At 49.5% G+C, this 14,385-nt stretch overlaps 1 protein-coding gene across 6 annotated transcripts in view; it reads left to right on the top strand.

Annotated features, from left to right (window-relative positions):
* Positions 1 to 13,879, top strand: part of LOC106731983 (uncharacterized) — a 40,290-nt gene extending 26,411 nt beyond the window's left edge. For 3 of the 6 annotated variants that reach the window (XM_075918167.2, XM_075918164.2, XM_089774299.1), the window contains exons 2-5: positions 3,881 to 3,968; positions 5,188 to 5,314; positions 5,845 to 5,958; positions 9,503 to 12,185. In XM_075918167.2, the coding sequence (XP_075774282.2) occupies positions 3,945 to 3,968; positions 5,188 to 5,314; positions 5,845 to 5,958; positions 9,503 to 11,490 (2,253 nt within the window). In that variant the 5' untranslated portion in view covers positions 3,881 to 3,944 and the 3' untranslated portion in view covers positions 11,491 to 12,185. Of the gene's footprint in view, positions 1 to 3,880; positions 3,969 to 5,187; positions 5,315 to 5,844; positions 5,959 to 9,502; positions 12,187 to 12,966 lie in introns of those variants that run through there. The other 3 variants (XM_075918166.2, XM_075918165.2, XM_089774298.1) reach the window with 3 other exon arrangements.
* Positions 13,880 to 14,385: the final 506 nt, after the last annotated feature.

Consider the following 14,385-nt stretch of genomic DNA (forward strand, 5'->3'; position numbering starts at 1 on the left):
AAGGAGACTTTCAGGTAGTTTGCCAGGGGCTGCAGTGCAGCTGGCTGGTCTGTACAGTGTTTAATAATCTGTAGCATCATTAGAGCTGGGCCCTTTGCTCCCCACCTGTTCTCCAGTAGGGTGGTTGCTTTTAATGCCAGTGTCTATTTCTGCTGCACTGGTGTCTCTGCTCATGATAGTAGAGCCCTGCAGATCTTTGAGCTTCGTCGTCAGTTGGTGCTGCCTCCTCCTTTGTGCTCTGGGAGCCCAGACTGAGTGGCTGCTGCTCCCCCAGTGGGGGTCTCTGCCAGGGTGAGACCTTCAGTAAAGTCCCTCTGTGCCTAGCCTAGGCGGGGCCATTCCCTGATGCCTTGTACTGGCTCTATGGGGTAGCCCCCAGCATTCAGCTGACTATTGGAAAGGGCTGGGGCCAGGCGGAAAAGCGGCTCTGTGTAAAGGACATTCTCCGGGGTCTGCTGGTGAGTTTGTAGCAGAAGGGAGGGGTCCCCATGTGTCTGTGGGTCCCAGAACTGCTGCCCTCAGGGGCACAAGCTCAGTAGAGAGCAATTGCCCATGGGAGCAGGACAGTCACCAGTTCCCACAGGGCGAGTGGAGAGGGAAGGAGACAGAAAGGGGAATGGTGAGACCAAAAGGGGCAACAGGATCAATAAGTGGGGAGGGAGGATCCCAGTTCCTAGCCCTGCCCAAGTCCATTCGCTGCATCACCCTGGGCAGTCTGACTCTGCTGGGAACAAGGCGAGGAGCTGGCCCAGGAAAAGCTGGGTCCTGTCCCTCCTCGTCCCATCGCTGCTGGGGGGACGCTCAGCCCTTGGGAACAATGTCAGGGGGCTCCCCGAAAGTAGCTCCTTTGATTCCCTCTTTTCTAGTCTGTCAGAGTATTTGTAGCGGCATATTGTATTTAAAGTGAATTTAGTAATATGGGTGTACACCACCATGGGTTCGAACATCCACTCTTCTGCTTGCTCCAGATTCACAGTCTGTAGGAACACACAAAGACTAAGGGCAGGGCCACACAGAGATTCACAAGTACAACTTCTCATCTGTTTTACAAGTTGTATTACAATTACCATTATGGATAGAAATGCCGTATAGACCTACTATGCATGAGGTATAAAGATCGTTACGTATCCATCCCCTTAGATAGGGTTATAGTCTGTTTGGTCTCTCCTGGGCTGAACAGCAGCGGAGGGATGGTTCCTGCTGGAGTTTTGTTGTAGGAAATGCAATTTTCCTAATCTGGGCACCCTCTTTTTGTAGTGTGATTCTGACTTTACCTGCATTCAGTGCATGGTCATGGGTGTGTCACCCTTCCTGGTTCTTATTACGCAATGTCCCCACAAACACAAGAGACCTCAGTTTGTATTGGTCAGAGAGGGTCTCTGTTCCCATTAGCACTGATGCACAATTTGTATTCTGTGGATAAGACGCTTGCGGGAAACAGATGTCCCATTACAGCACTTGGATGATGATCTTCTGCCTAATTTTTTACGTTATTACTGGCTGATTAATCTTTCATTGTACTCTTGTGGCAGCAGGTCCTTCTTTGATGACTTACTCATGTGAGCATTTCCTAGCTCCATGGCCTAATATGGCTAAACTAAACTTTTAGGATATGTCTACACTACAATGTTAATTCGAACTAACTTAGTTCGAATTAGTTAATTCGAACTAAGCTAATTCGAACTAACAGATCCAGACTAAAAAACTAGTTGGAATTAGCATTTTGCTAATTCGAACTAGCATGTCCACATTGAGTGGACCCTGAACCGAGGTTAAGGATGGCTGGAAGCAGTGCCGGCAGGGCATCAGAGGAGGACTTAGAGCATGGAGCTGCTGTCTCAGGCTAGCCGAGGGCTGTGCTTAAAGGGTCCCGACCCCCACCCTGGACAGACAGTTCTCAGGGGTGCCCCGCTTGCAAAGCAGTCCTGACTTGGATTGCCCGGAGTGCCCACACTGGGCACATCACAGCACTAGGCCATCAGCCCGGCTGCACTTGCCGCAGGCTGCCATCTGGGGAGAGGGGGCAATCGGGGGGCTGCAGGAGAGCTTCCAGCCCCAGAAGCCCACAGAGCCAGCCCAGTCCTCCCCATTGGGGGCTCGTACCCCATTCCTCCCTCACCTCCCTCCACTTACCCTTCCCAAGCCCCTCTTCTTGATGTACAAAATAAAGATAACATGTCTTCCAAAATAGAATCTCTCTTTATTGAACAAAACTGGGGGAGACTGGGAAAAGGAGGTGGGAGAGGGGAAGAGAGAGGCTAGGAGAGGGGAGGGCAACTAAAATGATCAGGGGTTGGGAACAGGTCCCATATGAAGAGAGGCTAAAGAGACTGGGACTTTTCAGCTTAGAAAAGAGGAGACGGAGGGGGGACAGGATAGAGGTCTCTAAAAGCAGGAGTTGGGTAGAGAGGGTCATACAGAAAAGTTCTTCATTTGTTCCCATAAAGAAGGACTAGAGGACACCAAAGGAAAGGAATGGGTAGCAGGCTTCAAAGTAGTAACAGAAAGTTGTTCTTCACAAAAGCAAAGAGTCAACCTGTGAAACTCCTTGCTGCAGGAGGCTGTGAAGGCTAGAATTAGAACAGAGTTTAAAGGGAAGTGAGATCAAGTCATGAAGGTTGGGTCCATGGAGTGGTATTAGCCAGGGAGTAGGAGTGGTGTCCCTGCCCAAGGTTTGTGGAAGGCTGGAGAGGGATGGCACGAGACAAATGGCTTGGTCACTGTCTTCGGTCCATCCCCTCCAGGGTCCCTAGGGTTGGCCGCTGTCGGCAGACAGGCTACTGGGCTAGATGGACCTTTGGTCTGACCCAGGACGGCCATTGTAAGCTCAGGGCTCAGGGTCGGGGGTCTCAGTGGACCACCTTGATTCTCTTGCACACCTGCTCCTGGGTGGCCAGGCTGGCAGCTCTCCTGCCCTAGACGGCCACTTTCCTGTGCCTAGTGCGGAGATCGTGGACAAGGTCCACGATGTCCGCACTAGCCCAGGCGGGTGCCCGCCTCTTGCGGTCCCGGGCAAGCTCCCGGGAGCCGCCAGCCTGGTCCCGGGAAGAGGGGGAGGGCTGGGTGGCAGCGGGTGGCTGGCTCGATCCGTGCCAGGTGCAGGGTCTGCTGGCTGGGTGCTGGCAGGCTTGCACCTGGCACGGGCACCGTAGCCAGCCTGTGCCCCTTTAAGGGGTCCGGGGCCGGGACGGGGGCAGACGAGTTTCCCTGGTGTTGGCCAGAGTGGCCACCAGGGAAACCTGGGGAGGGCTAGCCTCCCACTAGTTCGAATTAAGGGGCTACACACCCCTTAATTCAAACTAGCTAGTTCGAACTAGGCTTAATCCTCGTAAAATGAGGTTTACCTAGTTCGAACTAAGCGCTCCGCTAGTTCGAATTAAGTTCGAACTAGCGGAGCGCTAGTGTAGCGCCTATGAAAGTTAGTTCGAACTAACTCTGTAGTGTAGACATACCCTTACAGACTTCAACCTGTAGGCCTTGATTTGCGTTTTGCTTACTTTGATACCTAATGCATAATTATCCCTTCTAACTTCCAGGCAATCTTGTACTTTTATAATCCTAGTTTCACTCTATTCAGCATACAGTGTTTATATATGACATCACCTGTTAATTAATCATATGATCTCACAATAAATGACCAAAATACTAAAACAATTGGCTGCAGGACTCTGTCCCTGGAAAGGTTGAAAAATACCCCCATAGGGGTAGCCCAGAGAGGAGGGAGACGGGTCTACGTTGGGATCAAGTGACTGAGGGTTTTTCCAGCATGGCACAGTCCAGTGGCTGGCTGGCTGGCTGGCTGGCTGCTTGGGGACTCGAGGTGTGAAATGGACTCAAGCCCCTTCTACAACTTCTCTTATCACCTCTTTCACCCCAACAGGCTGAGGAATTACGTCCACATTTCACCTCAGGTCGTCCCATCTTCCAGGGCACAAGCAAGGGAAATGGCTGTGATGGAGCCAAGTCAGGTAGGGGGTTTTCAGGGAGCTGCGGGCCAGTGTTCCCTCCATTTGTTATGTCCATGTGCAGAATGAATTTTGTAATGTGCACTAATATGGAGATGATGAAACAAAATGTGTGACACATGACCTCCAAATTAGTGCACATAACCACATCCATTCTGCACGAGGACGATCCATGGTGGGAGTTGGGCCAAGGGGTTCAGCATGTGGGAGGGGACTCAGGGTTGGGGGGTTGAGGACACTGGCTGGGGGGTGCAGGCTCTGGGGTGGGGCTGAGCATTTGGAGTGCATGAGGGGGCTCCAGGCTGGGGCCAAGGGGTTTGGAGTGTGGGAGTGGGTTCAGGGCAGGAGGCTGGGTGAGCGCGCAAGGACTGGGTGTTAGTTAGGGTGCAGGAGGGGCTTCAGGGTTGGGGTATGGGGTCAAGGAGAGAGCTAGGGTGGTGGAGCAGGTTAAGAGCTGGAGCTCTGGGTTGGAGTGTGGGGTGTGGGAAAGAGTTAGGAACTTAGGGTGTGGGAGGGAGCTCAGGACCAAGGCAGAGGGTTGGCGTGCAGGGCATTTACCTGGGGCAGCTCCCATTTGGTGGTGGCGGGGACACAGGTGGTTCCCTGCAGGTCTTTGGCCATGAATCCCAGCCAGTGTGAGCTGTGGGGGCAGAGCAGCGCAGGGATGTGGCTCCAGTCAGGGCAGGGAAGGAACAGCAGTGTGTGGCACCCCCTAGGGCTGGCCCAGAACACAGGGGCTTTGTGGGCTGCAGCCCAAGGCCCCGGACTAAGGGCATTGGTCTGGGGCCCTGAGCTGCAGCCCCGAACGTAGGAATGGGGAACCTTTTCGGGGTCCAGGGCCACTGACAAAGAGAAATAAGTCAAGGGCCACACACAAGTGAAAAGCAAAAACAACCCCTCCTCCCCGACCTGGCCTCCAGGCGAGGAGAACAAAACTCCTCACAGGTGTGGCCCCCAGCTGAGAAGTTGCTCCCCAGACCCGGGGCCAGTAGATCTTGTGGGGACTTCCCAGAGATCTTCTTCCTGCATCAGCCTATGGCTGGCAGGTGTGTGGGAAAGGAGAAGAGCCTACCCTGTTCCCAACCATCTCCCACCTCCTGCAGTGTCGTGGCTGCTCTGAGCAGGGTGGGGTGGGATTCTGCTTCTCCGGCTTTCCTCCTCCATGACTAGTGGGGTTGCAGCTGAGGCAGCAGGCACTGAGTGGGGGCCCCTGTTGTTTCAGATGCGGGTGACCTTCGAGGAGGTGGCTGTGTATTTCACTGCGGGGCAAGGGGCTCTGCTGGACCCTGCTCAGAGAGCTCTCTACAGGGACGTCATGCAGGAGAACTACGAGATGGTCACCTCGCTGGGTAAGGATTCCTGTCCCCTTGGTTAGTAGAAGCCATAGGTTTGAATCTGGCCAGGTTCTCCCTGGTCAGTTGGATTAAGGCAGCGGATCCCAGATGCTAGTGTGAGAGAGACCTGCTTCTCCATACTCCCTCCGAGGGAGCACCTAATGGACGTGCTCAGTCATCCCCATCTCTCCAGCTTTCAAGGAGTCAGAGGCAGGGTATTGCCCTATATAGTATTTCTCCTTCATAGACCATTCGCCTGCAGTCTTGGGACTAGCTCCAGATGTGGAAAGGGCTGTAGGTTCTGCAGGTTTGGAAAGAGGCAGGAGTTTAACACCCAAGCTGTGTGTGTGGCAGCAAGTTCCCCAGAGCACTTCTACCCTGAGAACACCTAGTAAGGGTGTAACAATCCCCACCCCAGATATTTGCTGCTCCCAAGGGTTCTGAGTGACCACAGTCCCCTGGAGAGCCATGTTAAACTCTGGGAATATTCCTTGTGACCAATGCTCCATGCACCCTGACCTTGCCTCATTTTACCCCCTGCACAGGTTTTCCCATTCCCAAACCTTCCCTCATCACTCATCTGGAACGAGGGGAAGAGCCGTGGGTCCTGGATCGCCAGGTCATCGAGGAAATGGAGAGCTCAAGAGGTACCTGCACAGGTGAGGAGTTAGGGAAACTAGAGAGAAACATCTGTCGAGTGAAGGAAAAAACTGGGACTCCCAAAATGTGCTGTGAGCCAGAGCCCTCATGCTGCTCCATCTCACCCAGAACAGGGCTGCAGTCAGCAGGCGTCATAGCATCAAGGCAAAGATCAGTCACAGTTTCCCTCCCTGATTTCACTTCCCTGGGAGTGTGTGGGTGGGACGTGGAGGCAGAATCTAATGTTTCGATCGTCCCGACAGTGACTGTGTTGTGTTTTCTCTCTTTGGGGGAAAGCCGATTGGTGCGAAGATGCACGTAAATCGGAGGGAGACTTCTCTTAGAGGAGAATCCATTGATAGAGATTGTCTAAGCTGTAGTCAGAAAGAGAGGAGGGGAGAGGGCAAACGGTGGCCCAGAGCAGACAAACAACCTCATATAAAGGAATCCAATGCATCAGGGAAGGGCAGACAAATAAGCAGTGGCAAATTTTTAAAGTGCTTGTACACAAATGCTAGGAGTCTGACTAATAAGATGGGTGAACTAGAGTACCTCGTATTAAATGAGGAGATTGACATAATAGGCATCACTGAAACCTGGTGGAATGAGGAAAATCTGTGGGACACAAACATACCAGGATATAAAATATATCGAAAGGATAGAGCAGGCCGGGTGGGTGGCGGAGTGGCACTGTATGTGAAAGATAATGTAGAATCAAATGAAATAAAAATATTAAATGAATCAACATGTTCAATAGAATCGCTATGGATAGTAATTCCATGCTACAATAATAAGAAATTAGCAGTAGAGAGATATTACCGACCACCTGACCAGGACAGCGATACTGACATTGAAATGCTGAGGGAGACTAGAGAGGCTACCAAAATAAAGAACTCTATACTAATGGGGGATTTTAATTACCCCCATATTGACTGGATACATGTCACCTCAGGAAGAGAAGCGGAGATAAAATTTCTCAATGGCTTAAATGACTGCTTCTTGGAGCAGCTGGTGCAGGAACCCACAAGGGGAGAGGCAATTCTCGATTTAGTCCTGCGTGGAGTGCAGGATCAGGTCCAGGATATAACTGTTACCGGACCGCTTGGGAATAGTGACCATAATATAATAACATTCAACATTCCTGTGGTGAGAAGAACACCTCAGCAGTCCAGCACCCTGGCATTTAATTTAAAAAAGGGAAATTACACAAAAATGAGGAGGTTAGTTAAACAGAAATTAAAAGGCACAGTGACTAGAGCCAAATCCCTGAAAGCTGCATGGAAACTTTTTAAAGACACCATAATAGAGGCCCAACTTAAATGTATACCCCAAATTAAAAAACATAGCAAGAGACCTAAAAAAGAGTCACCGTGGCTTAACCACCATGTAAAAGAAGCAGTGAGGGACAAAAAGGTATCTTTTAAGAAGTGGAAGTCCAATCCTAGTGAGATAAATAGAAAGGAACATAAACACTGTCAAATCAAGTGTAAAAATGTAATAAGAAAAGCAAAAAACAATTTTGAGGAACAGCTAGCCAAAAACTCAAAAAGAAATAACAACATGTTTTTTTAAGTACATTAGAAGCAGGAAGCCTGCTAAAAAACCTGTGGGTCCCCTAGATGATCGAGCTATAAAAGGAGCAACCAAGGACAATAAAGCCATTGCGGAGAAACTAAATGATTTCTTTGCTTCGGTCTTCACGGCTGAGGACGTTGGGGAGATTCCTGAATCTGCACCGTCCTTTGTGGGTGATGAATCTGAGGAACTGTCCCTGATTGAAGTGTCATTAGAGGAGGTTTTGGAACAAATAGAAAAACTTAATGTTAACAAATCTCCGGGACCGGATGGCATTCATCCAAGGGTTCTAAAAGAACTCAAATGGGAAATTGCTGAGCTATTATCTGTGGTTTGTAACCTATCCTTTAAATCGGCTTCCGTACCTAATGACTGGAAGGTAGCCAACGTGACACCAATATTTAAAAAGGGCTCTAGAGGCGATCCTGGCAATTACAGACCGGTAAGTCTAACTTCAGTACCGGGCAAATTAGTCGAAACAATAGTGAAGAATAAAATTGTGAAGCATGTAGAAGAACATAATTTATTGGACAAAAGTCAACATGGTTTGTGTAAAGGGAAATCCTGTCTTACTAATCTATTGGAGTTCTTTGAAGGGGTTAACAAACATGCGGACAAGGGGGATCCAGTAGATATAGTATACTTGGATTTTCAGAAAGCCTTTGACAAGGTCCCTCACCAAAGGTTCTTGTGTAAATTACATGGCCATGGGATAAGAGGGAAGGTACTTTCTTGGATTGAGAACTGGTTAAAAGACAGGAAACAAAGGGTAGGAATAAATGGTAAATTTTCAGAATGGAGAGGGGTAACTAGTGGTGTCCCCCAACGGTCAGTCCTGGGACCAATCCTTTTCAACTTATTCATAAATGATCTGGAGAAAGGGGTAAGCAGTGAGGTAGTAAAGTTTGCAGATGATACCAAACTGTTTAGGATAGTCAAGACAGAAGCAGACTGTGAGGGACTCCAAGAAGATCTCACCAAACTCAGTGATTGGGCAACAAAATGGCAAATGAAATTTAATGTGGATAAGTGTAAAGTAATGCACATCGGGAAAAATAACCCCAACTATACGTACAGTATGATGGGGGCTAATTTGGCTACGACAAATCAGGAAAGGGATCTTGGAGTTATCGTGGACAGTTCTCTGAAAACTTCCACGTGGTGTGCAGCGGTGGTCAAAAAGGCAAATAGGATGCTAGGAATTATTAGGAAAGGGATAGAAAATAAGACCCAGAATATCTTACTGCCCCTGTATAAAACTATGGTACGCCCACATCTTGAATACTGTGTACAGATGTGGTCTCCTCACCTCAAAAAAGATATTATGGCCTTGGAAAGGGTTCAGAAAAGGGCAACTAAAATGATTAGGGGTTTGGAACGGGTCCCATATGAGGAGAGGTTAATGCGACTGGGACTCTTCAGTTTAGTAAAGAGGAGACGGGGGGGGGGGGGTATGATAAAGGTCTATAAAATCATGAGTGGTGTGGAGAGGGCCGATAAAGAAAAGTTATTTATTAGTTCCCTAAATAGAAGAACTAGAGGACGCCAAATTAAATTAATGGGTAGCAGGTTTAAAACTAATAAATGAAAGTTCTTCTTCACACAGTGTATAGTCAACCTGTGGAACTCCTTGCCAGAGGAGGCTGTGAAGGCTAGGACTATAAAAGAGTTTAAAGAGAAGCTAGATAAATTCATGGAGGTTAGGTCCATAAAAGGCTATTAGCCAGGGGATAAAATGGTGTCCTTGGCCTCTGTTTGTCAGAGGCTGGAGAGGGATGGCAGGAGACAAATTGCTTGATCATTGTCTTCAGTCCACCCTCTCTGGGGCACCTGGTGCTGGCCACTGTCGGCAGACAGGATACTGGGCTAGATGGACCTTTGGTCTGACCCAGTACAGCTGTTCTTATGTGTTTTCTCTCTTTGTGATTCCCCATTCTGTCCTTTGCTGCTAGCACACTTAATGACTTCTGCCTGGATTCTGTCTCCCAGCAGGTGACAGGACAGTGAGTGAGAACAAGAAGGAGAATCAATGGCAGGAAGGTCTTAGGAAATTGGAACTACAGGGGATATTTTTGAGAAGAGCTGAAGCGGATTCTTCCCCAGGCTTGGAACAGGGAAATGCCTGGGTAGATCGGCACAAATCAGAGATGCAGCAGGGAAATTATCCCAGAAAGGAACTGGATGAATCTGTTCACCGTGGCAGAACATGCAAGGAACCCAAGGAAGCTACAATCCAGCAGACAAGTCCCAATCAAGAGAAACCCTACAAATGCCTTGACTGTGGAAAAAGCTTCAGTAGGAAGCCATGTCGTCTTATACACCAGAGGCTGCACATGGGAAAGCGACGCCATAAATGCCTTGAGTGTGCAAAAGTCTTCAGTGCACAATCAGCTCTTATTAGACATGAGAGAACTCACACTGGGGAGAAACCCTATAAATGCTTGGACTGTGGGAAAACATTCAGTCAGAAGTCAGACCTTATTAAACATAGGAGAATCCACACAGGAGAGAGACCATATAAATGCCTTGAGTGTGGAAAAAGTTTTATGGATAGTTCCTCTCTTATTCAGCATAAAAGAATCCACACAGGGGAGAGACCCCATAAATGTTTGGATTGTGGGAAAAGCTTCATTCAGAAGTCACAGTTTATTATACACCAGCGAGTGCACACAGGAGACAGACCCTTTATATGCCATGAGTGTGGGAAAAGTTTTATTCAAAAATCACAGCTTGTTACACATCAGCGAACCCACACAGGAGAGAGACCCTATAAATGCCTTGAGTGTGGGAAAAGTTTTATGCGAAGTTTATCTCTTAATCAACATAGGAGAATCCATACAGGAGAAAGACCCTATAAATGCCTTGAATGCGAAAAAAGTTTTATGGAACATTCATCCCTCACTAAACACAGGAGAATCCACACAGGAGAAAGACCCTATAAATGCCTGGAGTGTGGGAAAACCTTTATGGAATGTTCAGCCCTTACTAAACATAAGAGAATCCACACAGGAGAAAGACCCTATAAATGCCTTGAATGTGGGAAAACCTTTATGGAACGTTCCACCCTTACTAAACATAGGAGAATCCACACGAGAGAAAAATCCTATAAATGCCTTGAGTGTGGGAAAAGTTTTATGGAACATTCATCCCTTACTAAACATGGGAGAATCCACACAGGAGACATACCCTATAAATGCCTGGAGTGTGGGAAAAGCTTTCTGGAACATTCATCCCTTACTAAACATGAGAGAATTCATACAGGAGAAAGACCTTATAAATGTTTTGAGTGTGGGAAAGATTTCATTCATCGCTCACACCTTATTAAGCATCAGAAAATCCACAAAGATGATAACCCCTATAAATGCCTCGATTGTGGGAAAAGTTTCATTGACAGAACAAATTTTACTAATCATCAGAGAATCCACACAGGGGAGAGACCCCATAAATGCTTGGACTGTGGGAAAAGCTTCATTCAGAAGTCACACCTTACTAGTCATCAGAGAGTGCACGCAGGAGAGAGACCCTTTAAATCGGAGGTCTCAGACTCACGGCCTGTGGGCCATCAACAGCCCAAGCAGTTCCACAGTCCAGCCCCTGCATGGCTGCCAGCACGTGAGCCCCTGCAACCTTGGAGGGTTTGTGTCCGTACCCTTCCCTCCGCCTCAGCCCCTGCTCTGCCCCCACTCCTCTTCTTGCCACTGCTACACCCTCTCCCCCTGCCATTGCATCCTTTCCCTCAAGCGCCTTCTCCTAAGGGACAAGGCCTTGTGGATTACCAGGGGGCATGGAGCGAGGCAACAGCAGAGGTTGGGCCTCCCCATGTTCAATTTGTTGACAAGAGCCGTGATAAAGTGGAGCAACTGGGCTGGCCTGGAAGTTGGTGGCCAAGCAGAGAAAAGTCTGCCACAGTAAATGTGGGGGGGCTGGACCCCAACCCCTGCTACCAGCCCCGGCCTGCCCAGGACCCCACGGGCTAACCTGAGTATGTTCTGTACATAGGATGGTTGGGGTGGCCACGGCAGGCTCCCCAAAGCACAGCCTGGGACAGCTGCTCTAAACCATTCTATGGCCGAGATGGCTTTGCACACCCCTCCCCTGGGCTACAGGGATGTGCCAGTAACAGCACAGAGCTAGCCATCAGAAGCCCCTCTAGCCGTGCTGCACTGCTGGTGGTGGTGGCACCGGTCCCTGGAGGATTTTAAATCACCCAAATGGAGCAGGTAGGGCCAGGGGACCTGCTGGGGAGCAAGTGGAGATGCTCTCAGAGCCCTGCCAGAGGAGGGTGCCTGCTTAGGATTAGGATTGCATGCGGGGTGGGGGGGGTGGAGTCCGTGTCTCGGGAAGGATTTGAGGACTGCTACTGGCCCTAAGTTAGATGTGAGTTGGAGACCCCTGCTTTAAATGCCTTACATTTGGGGAAAGTTTTCATGAGAGCTTGCAGCTGCTTAATGAGCCCCACCCAGAGGCTTAGGGCTGTGGCACAGAGAGCTTCTAGGGTTACCAGGTGGCTTCAAAAAATACCGGACACACTTGATCTCAGATGGGGGAGGAGGACCGGCCAGGAGGAGGGGGAAGGTCGGGGGCAGTGGGGCTGGCTGGGAGGAGGTGGTGCGGGAACCGGCCGGTGGGAAGCAGTGCTGGTGGGGGAGTTGGGCTGGCTGGGACGGGGTGTGTGAAACCGGACGGTGGGAAGCAGGGCTGGCGGGGGGGTCAAGAGCAGCGGGGCTGGCTGGGAGGAGGTGGTGCGGGAACCGGCCGGTGGGAAGCAGTGCTGGTGGGGGAGTTGGGCTGGCTGGGACGGGGTGTGTGAAACCGGACGGTGGGAAGCAGGGCTGGCGGGGGGGTCAAGAGCAGCGGGGCTGGCTGGGAGGAGGTGGTGCGGGAACTGGCTGGCGGGAAGCAGTGCTGGTGGGGGAGTTGGGCTGGCTGGGAGGGGGTGTGTGAAACCGGACGGTGGGAAGCAGGGCTGGCTGGGGGGAGGTGGGGGGAACTGGCTGGCGGGAAACAGAGTTGGTGGGGGGAGTCGGGGGCAGTGGGGCTGGCTGGGGGAGATTGGGTGGGGGGGGGAGAACTGGTTGGCGGGAAGCAGGGCTGGCCGGGAGGGGGTTGGGGGCTGGCCGGGGGATGGAGCGGGGGGATAGAATTGGCCGGCGGAGAGCGGGACTGACTCCGGCGCACGCAGATCCCAGGGCTCTGCCCGTCTCTCACACTGTCCCGGCAAAGCACGAGCGAGTCCGGCTCTGGAGATTCTCTCCTGCCCTGCGCCCCCCCCCCCCCCTCGCATAGTTGCAGACTGCCTGGCTGGTAGACATGCTCACACAACATGAGCACGTCTACCAGCCAGGCCGTACGCAGCTACGTACTGATATTCCTAATAATACTAAAACTTACCTAGTTAGAAAATACCCGACATTTTATGTGTCCGGTATTTTCTCAATTTGTTTCCTGGACAGAACCCTCAAATACCGGACTGTCTGGTTCAAAACCAACACCTGGCAGCCCTAAGAGCTTCCTGACTGGGAAGGGACACGCCCTCAACAGCAGACGCTCCCTGCTCCAGACAATGAGCTTGCAGGTAGGAAAGGAAACGTAAGGAGAAGGGCAAGACTAAGTACATGGCTGAGACAGGAGGAGAGTTTGCAGGTGCAGTCTCCCAGCTGAGAGGTTTGATTATAGCAGCTGGGTTTTCCTGCAGCTTCCTGTGAGGAAACTCAGCAATCTCCTCTAGCTTACCATCAGAAAAGAAAGGATTTTTAACATATTTTTTGTAGTGTTGTAAATTAATGCAAACTCTGATCTTAATGATTTTTTTTAAAAACCCTGTGTTAGTAGTTATTACATGTTACATTGTTAAAACTGGAAGAACTTTACCATGGCTCCTGTTTAATGTGTTTGGCCTTTCAGTTAGTTGGATTCTGGACAAATGCTCTGGGTCTTCTACTCTTTGAGTTAGTGATACACACAAAATGAAGGTTTCAAACAAGAACTTTCATCAGTTTTTATAGGTTTCTATTTCATTTGTGTAGTATGGATCCTAAACTTTCCCTAGTGAAAGTGCATAAGCCTGAGTGAAGAACGCCTTTTACTATTCTTTCCAATATCAGTAAATATTGTATTAATATTTTCCAGGAGAGCGTGACTATTTCTAGTTGACTCATATATTTGTTTAGCATCTGAAAGTTGTGCATATTTTTTATGCTTAATGGCCATGTCTTTGATTTATTTATATAGCTATTTGCAGTCTGTCCCATGTTGGTGTGTTTACTAGCTCGAGTTGTTAGGACAATAATACATGTACTCCAAGGGTAGTGTTAATTTTCTTTATTTGATTTCATATTAAACATCTTAAGCATTGTGCCTTGTTAATTGTCTCTTGTTTTAATATATTCTTCCGTACCTATGGACTGTTTAAAATACATATTTATACTTAGGTTTTTTGTTTGTACTGGGACATGCTGCACATCCTCACAGAATCTCAATATAGGTGGTGCACATAAGAAATTTAAAACCACCCAAGGATGGAAAATGTTAGAGGGAACACTGCCCCCCACCACCTGTGGCTCGGAGCTCTGAGGATCTCCCACTGCCCTTGGCAGCCTAGAGCTGGGGGAGAGGCAGCTGTGTGTGATGACCCAGAACTCCCGGGGACTATCCATGGCATCTGGGTGACCCCCATGGCCTGAATTATCTAGATGCTAAAAAAAATGGGGAACAGAGAGAGCAAAATGTGGTGTTTTAGTTTCAGTGCTATTTCAGGGCAACTATGGTGAATTTGAGGCATTTCCTCCTTCCCCCATCACCTTCACGCTCAACACAGCAGCCTCTATCCAAGTAATGGAGAATTTTATCTTGACCCTTTCTACTTCTCTGCC

The sequence above is a fragment of the Pelodiscus sinensis genome, chromosome 30, assembly GCF_052426305.1.
Source record: "Pelodiscus sinensis isolate ZL-2025 chromosome 30, ASM5242630v1, whole genome shotgun sequence".
In the NCBI taxonomy this organism is placed as follows: domain Eukaryota; kingdom Metazoa; phylum Chordata; order Testudines; family Trionychidae; genus Pelodiscus; species Pelodiscus sinensis.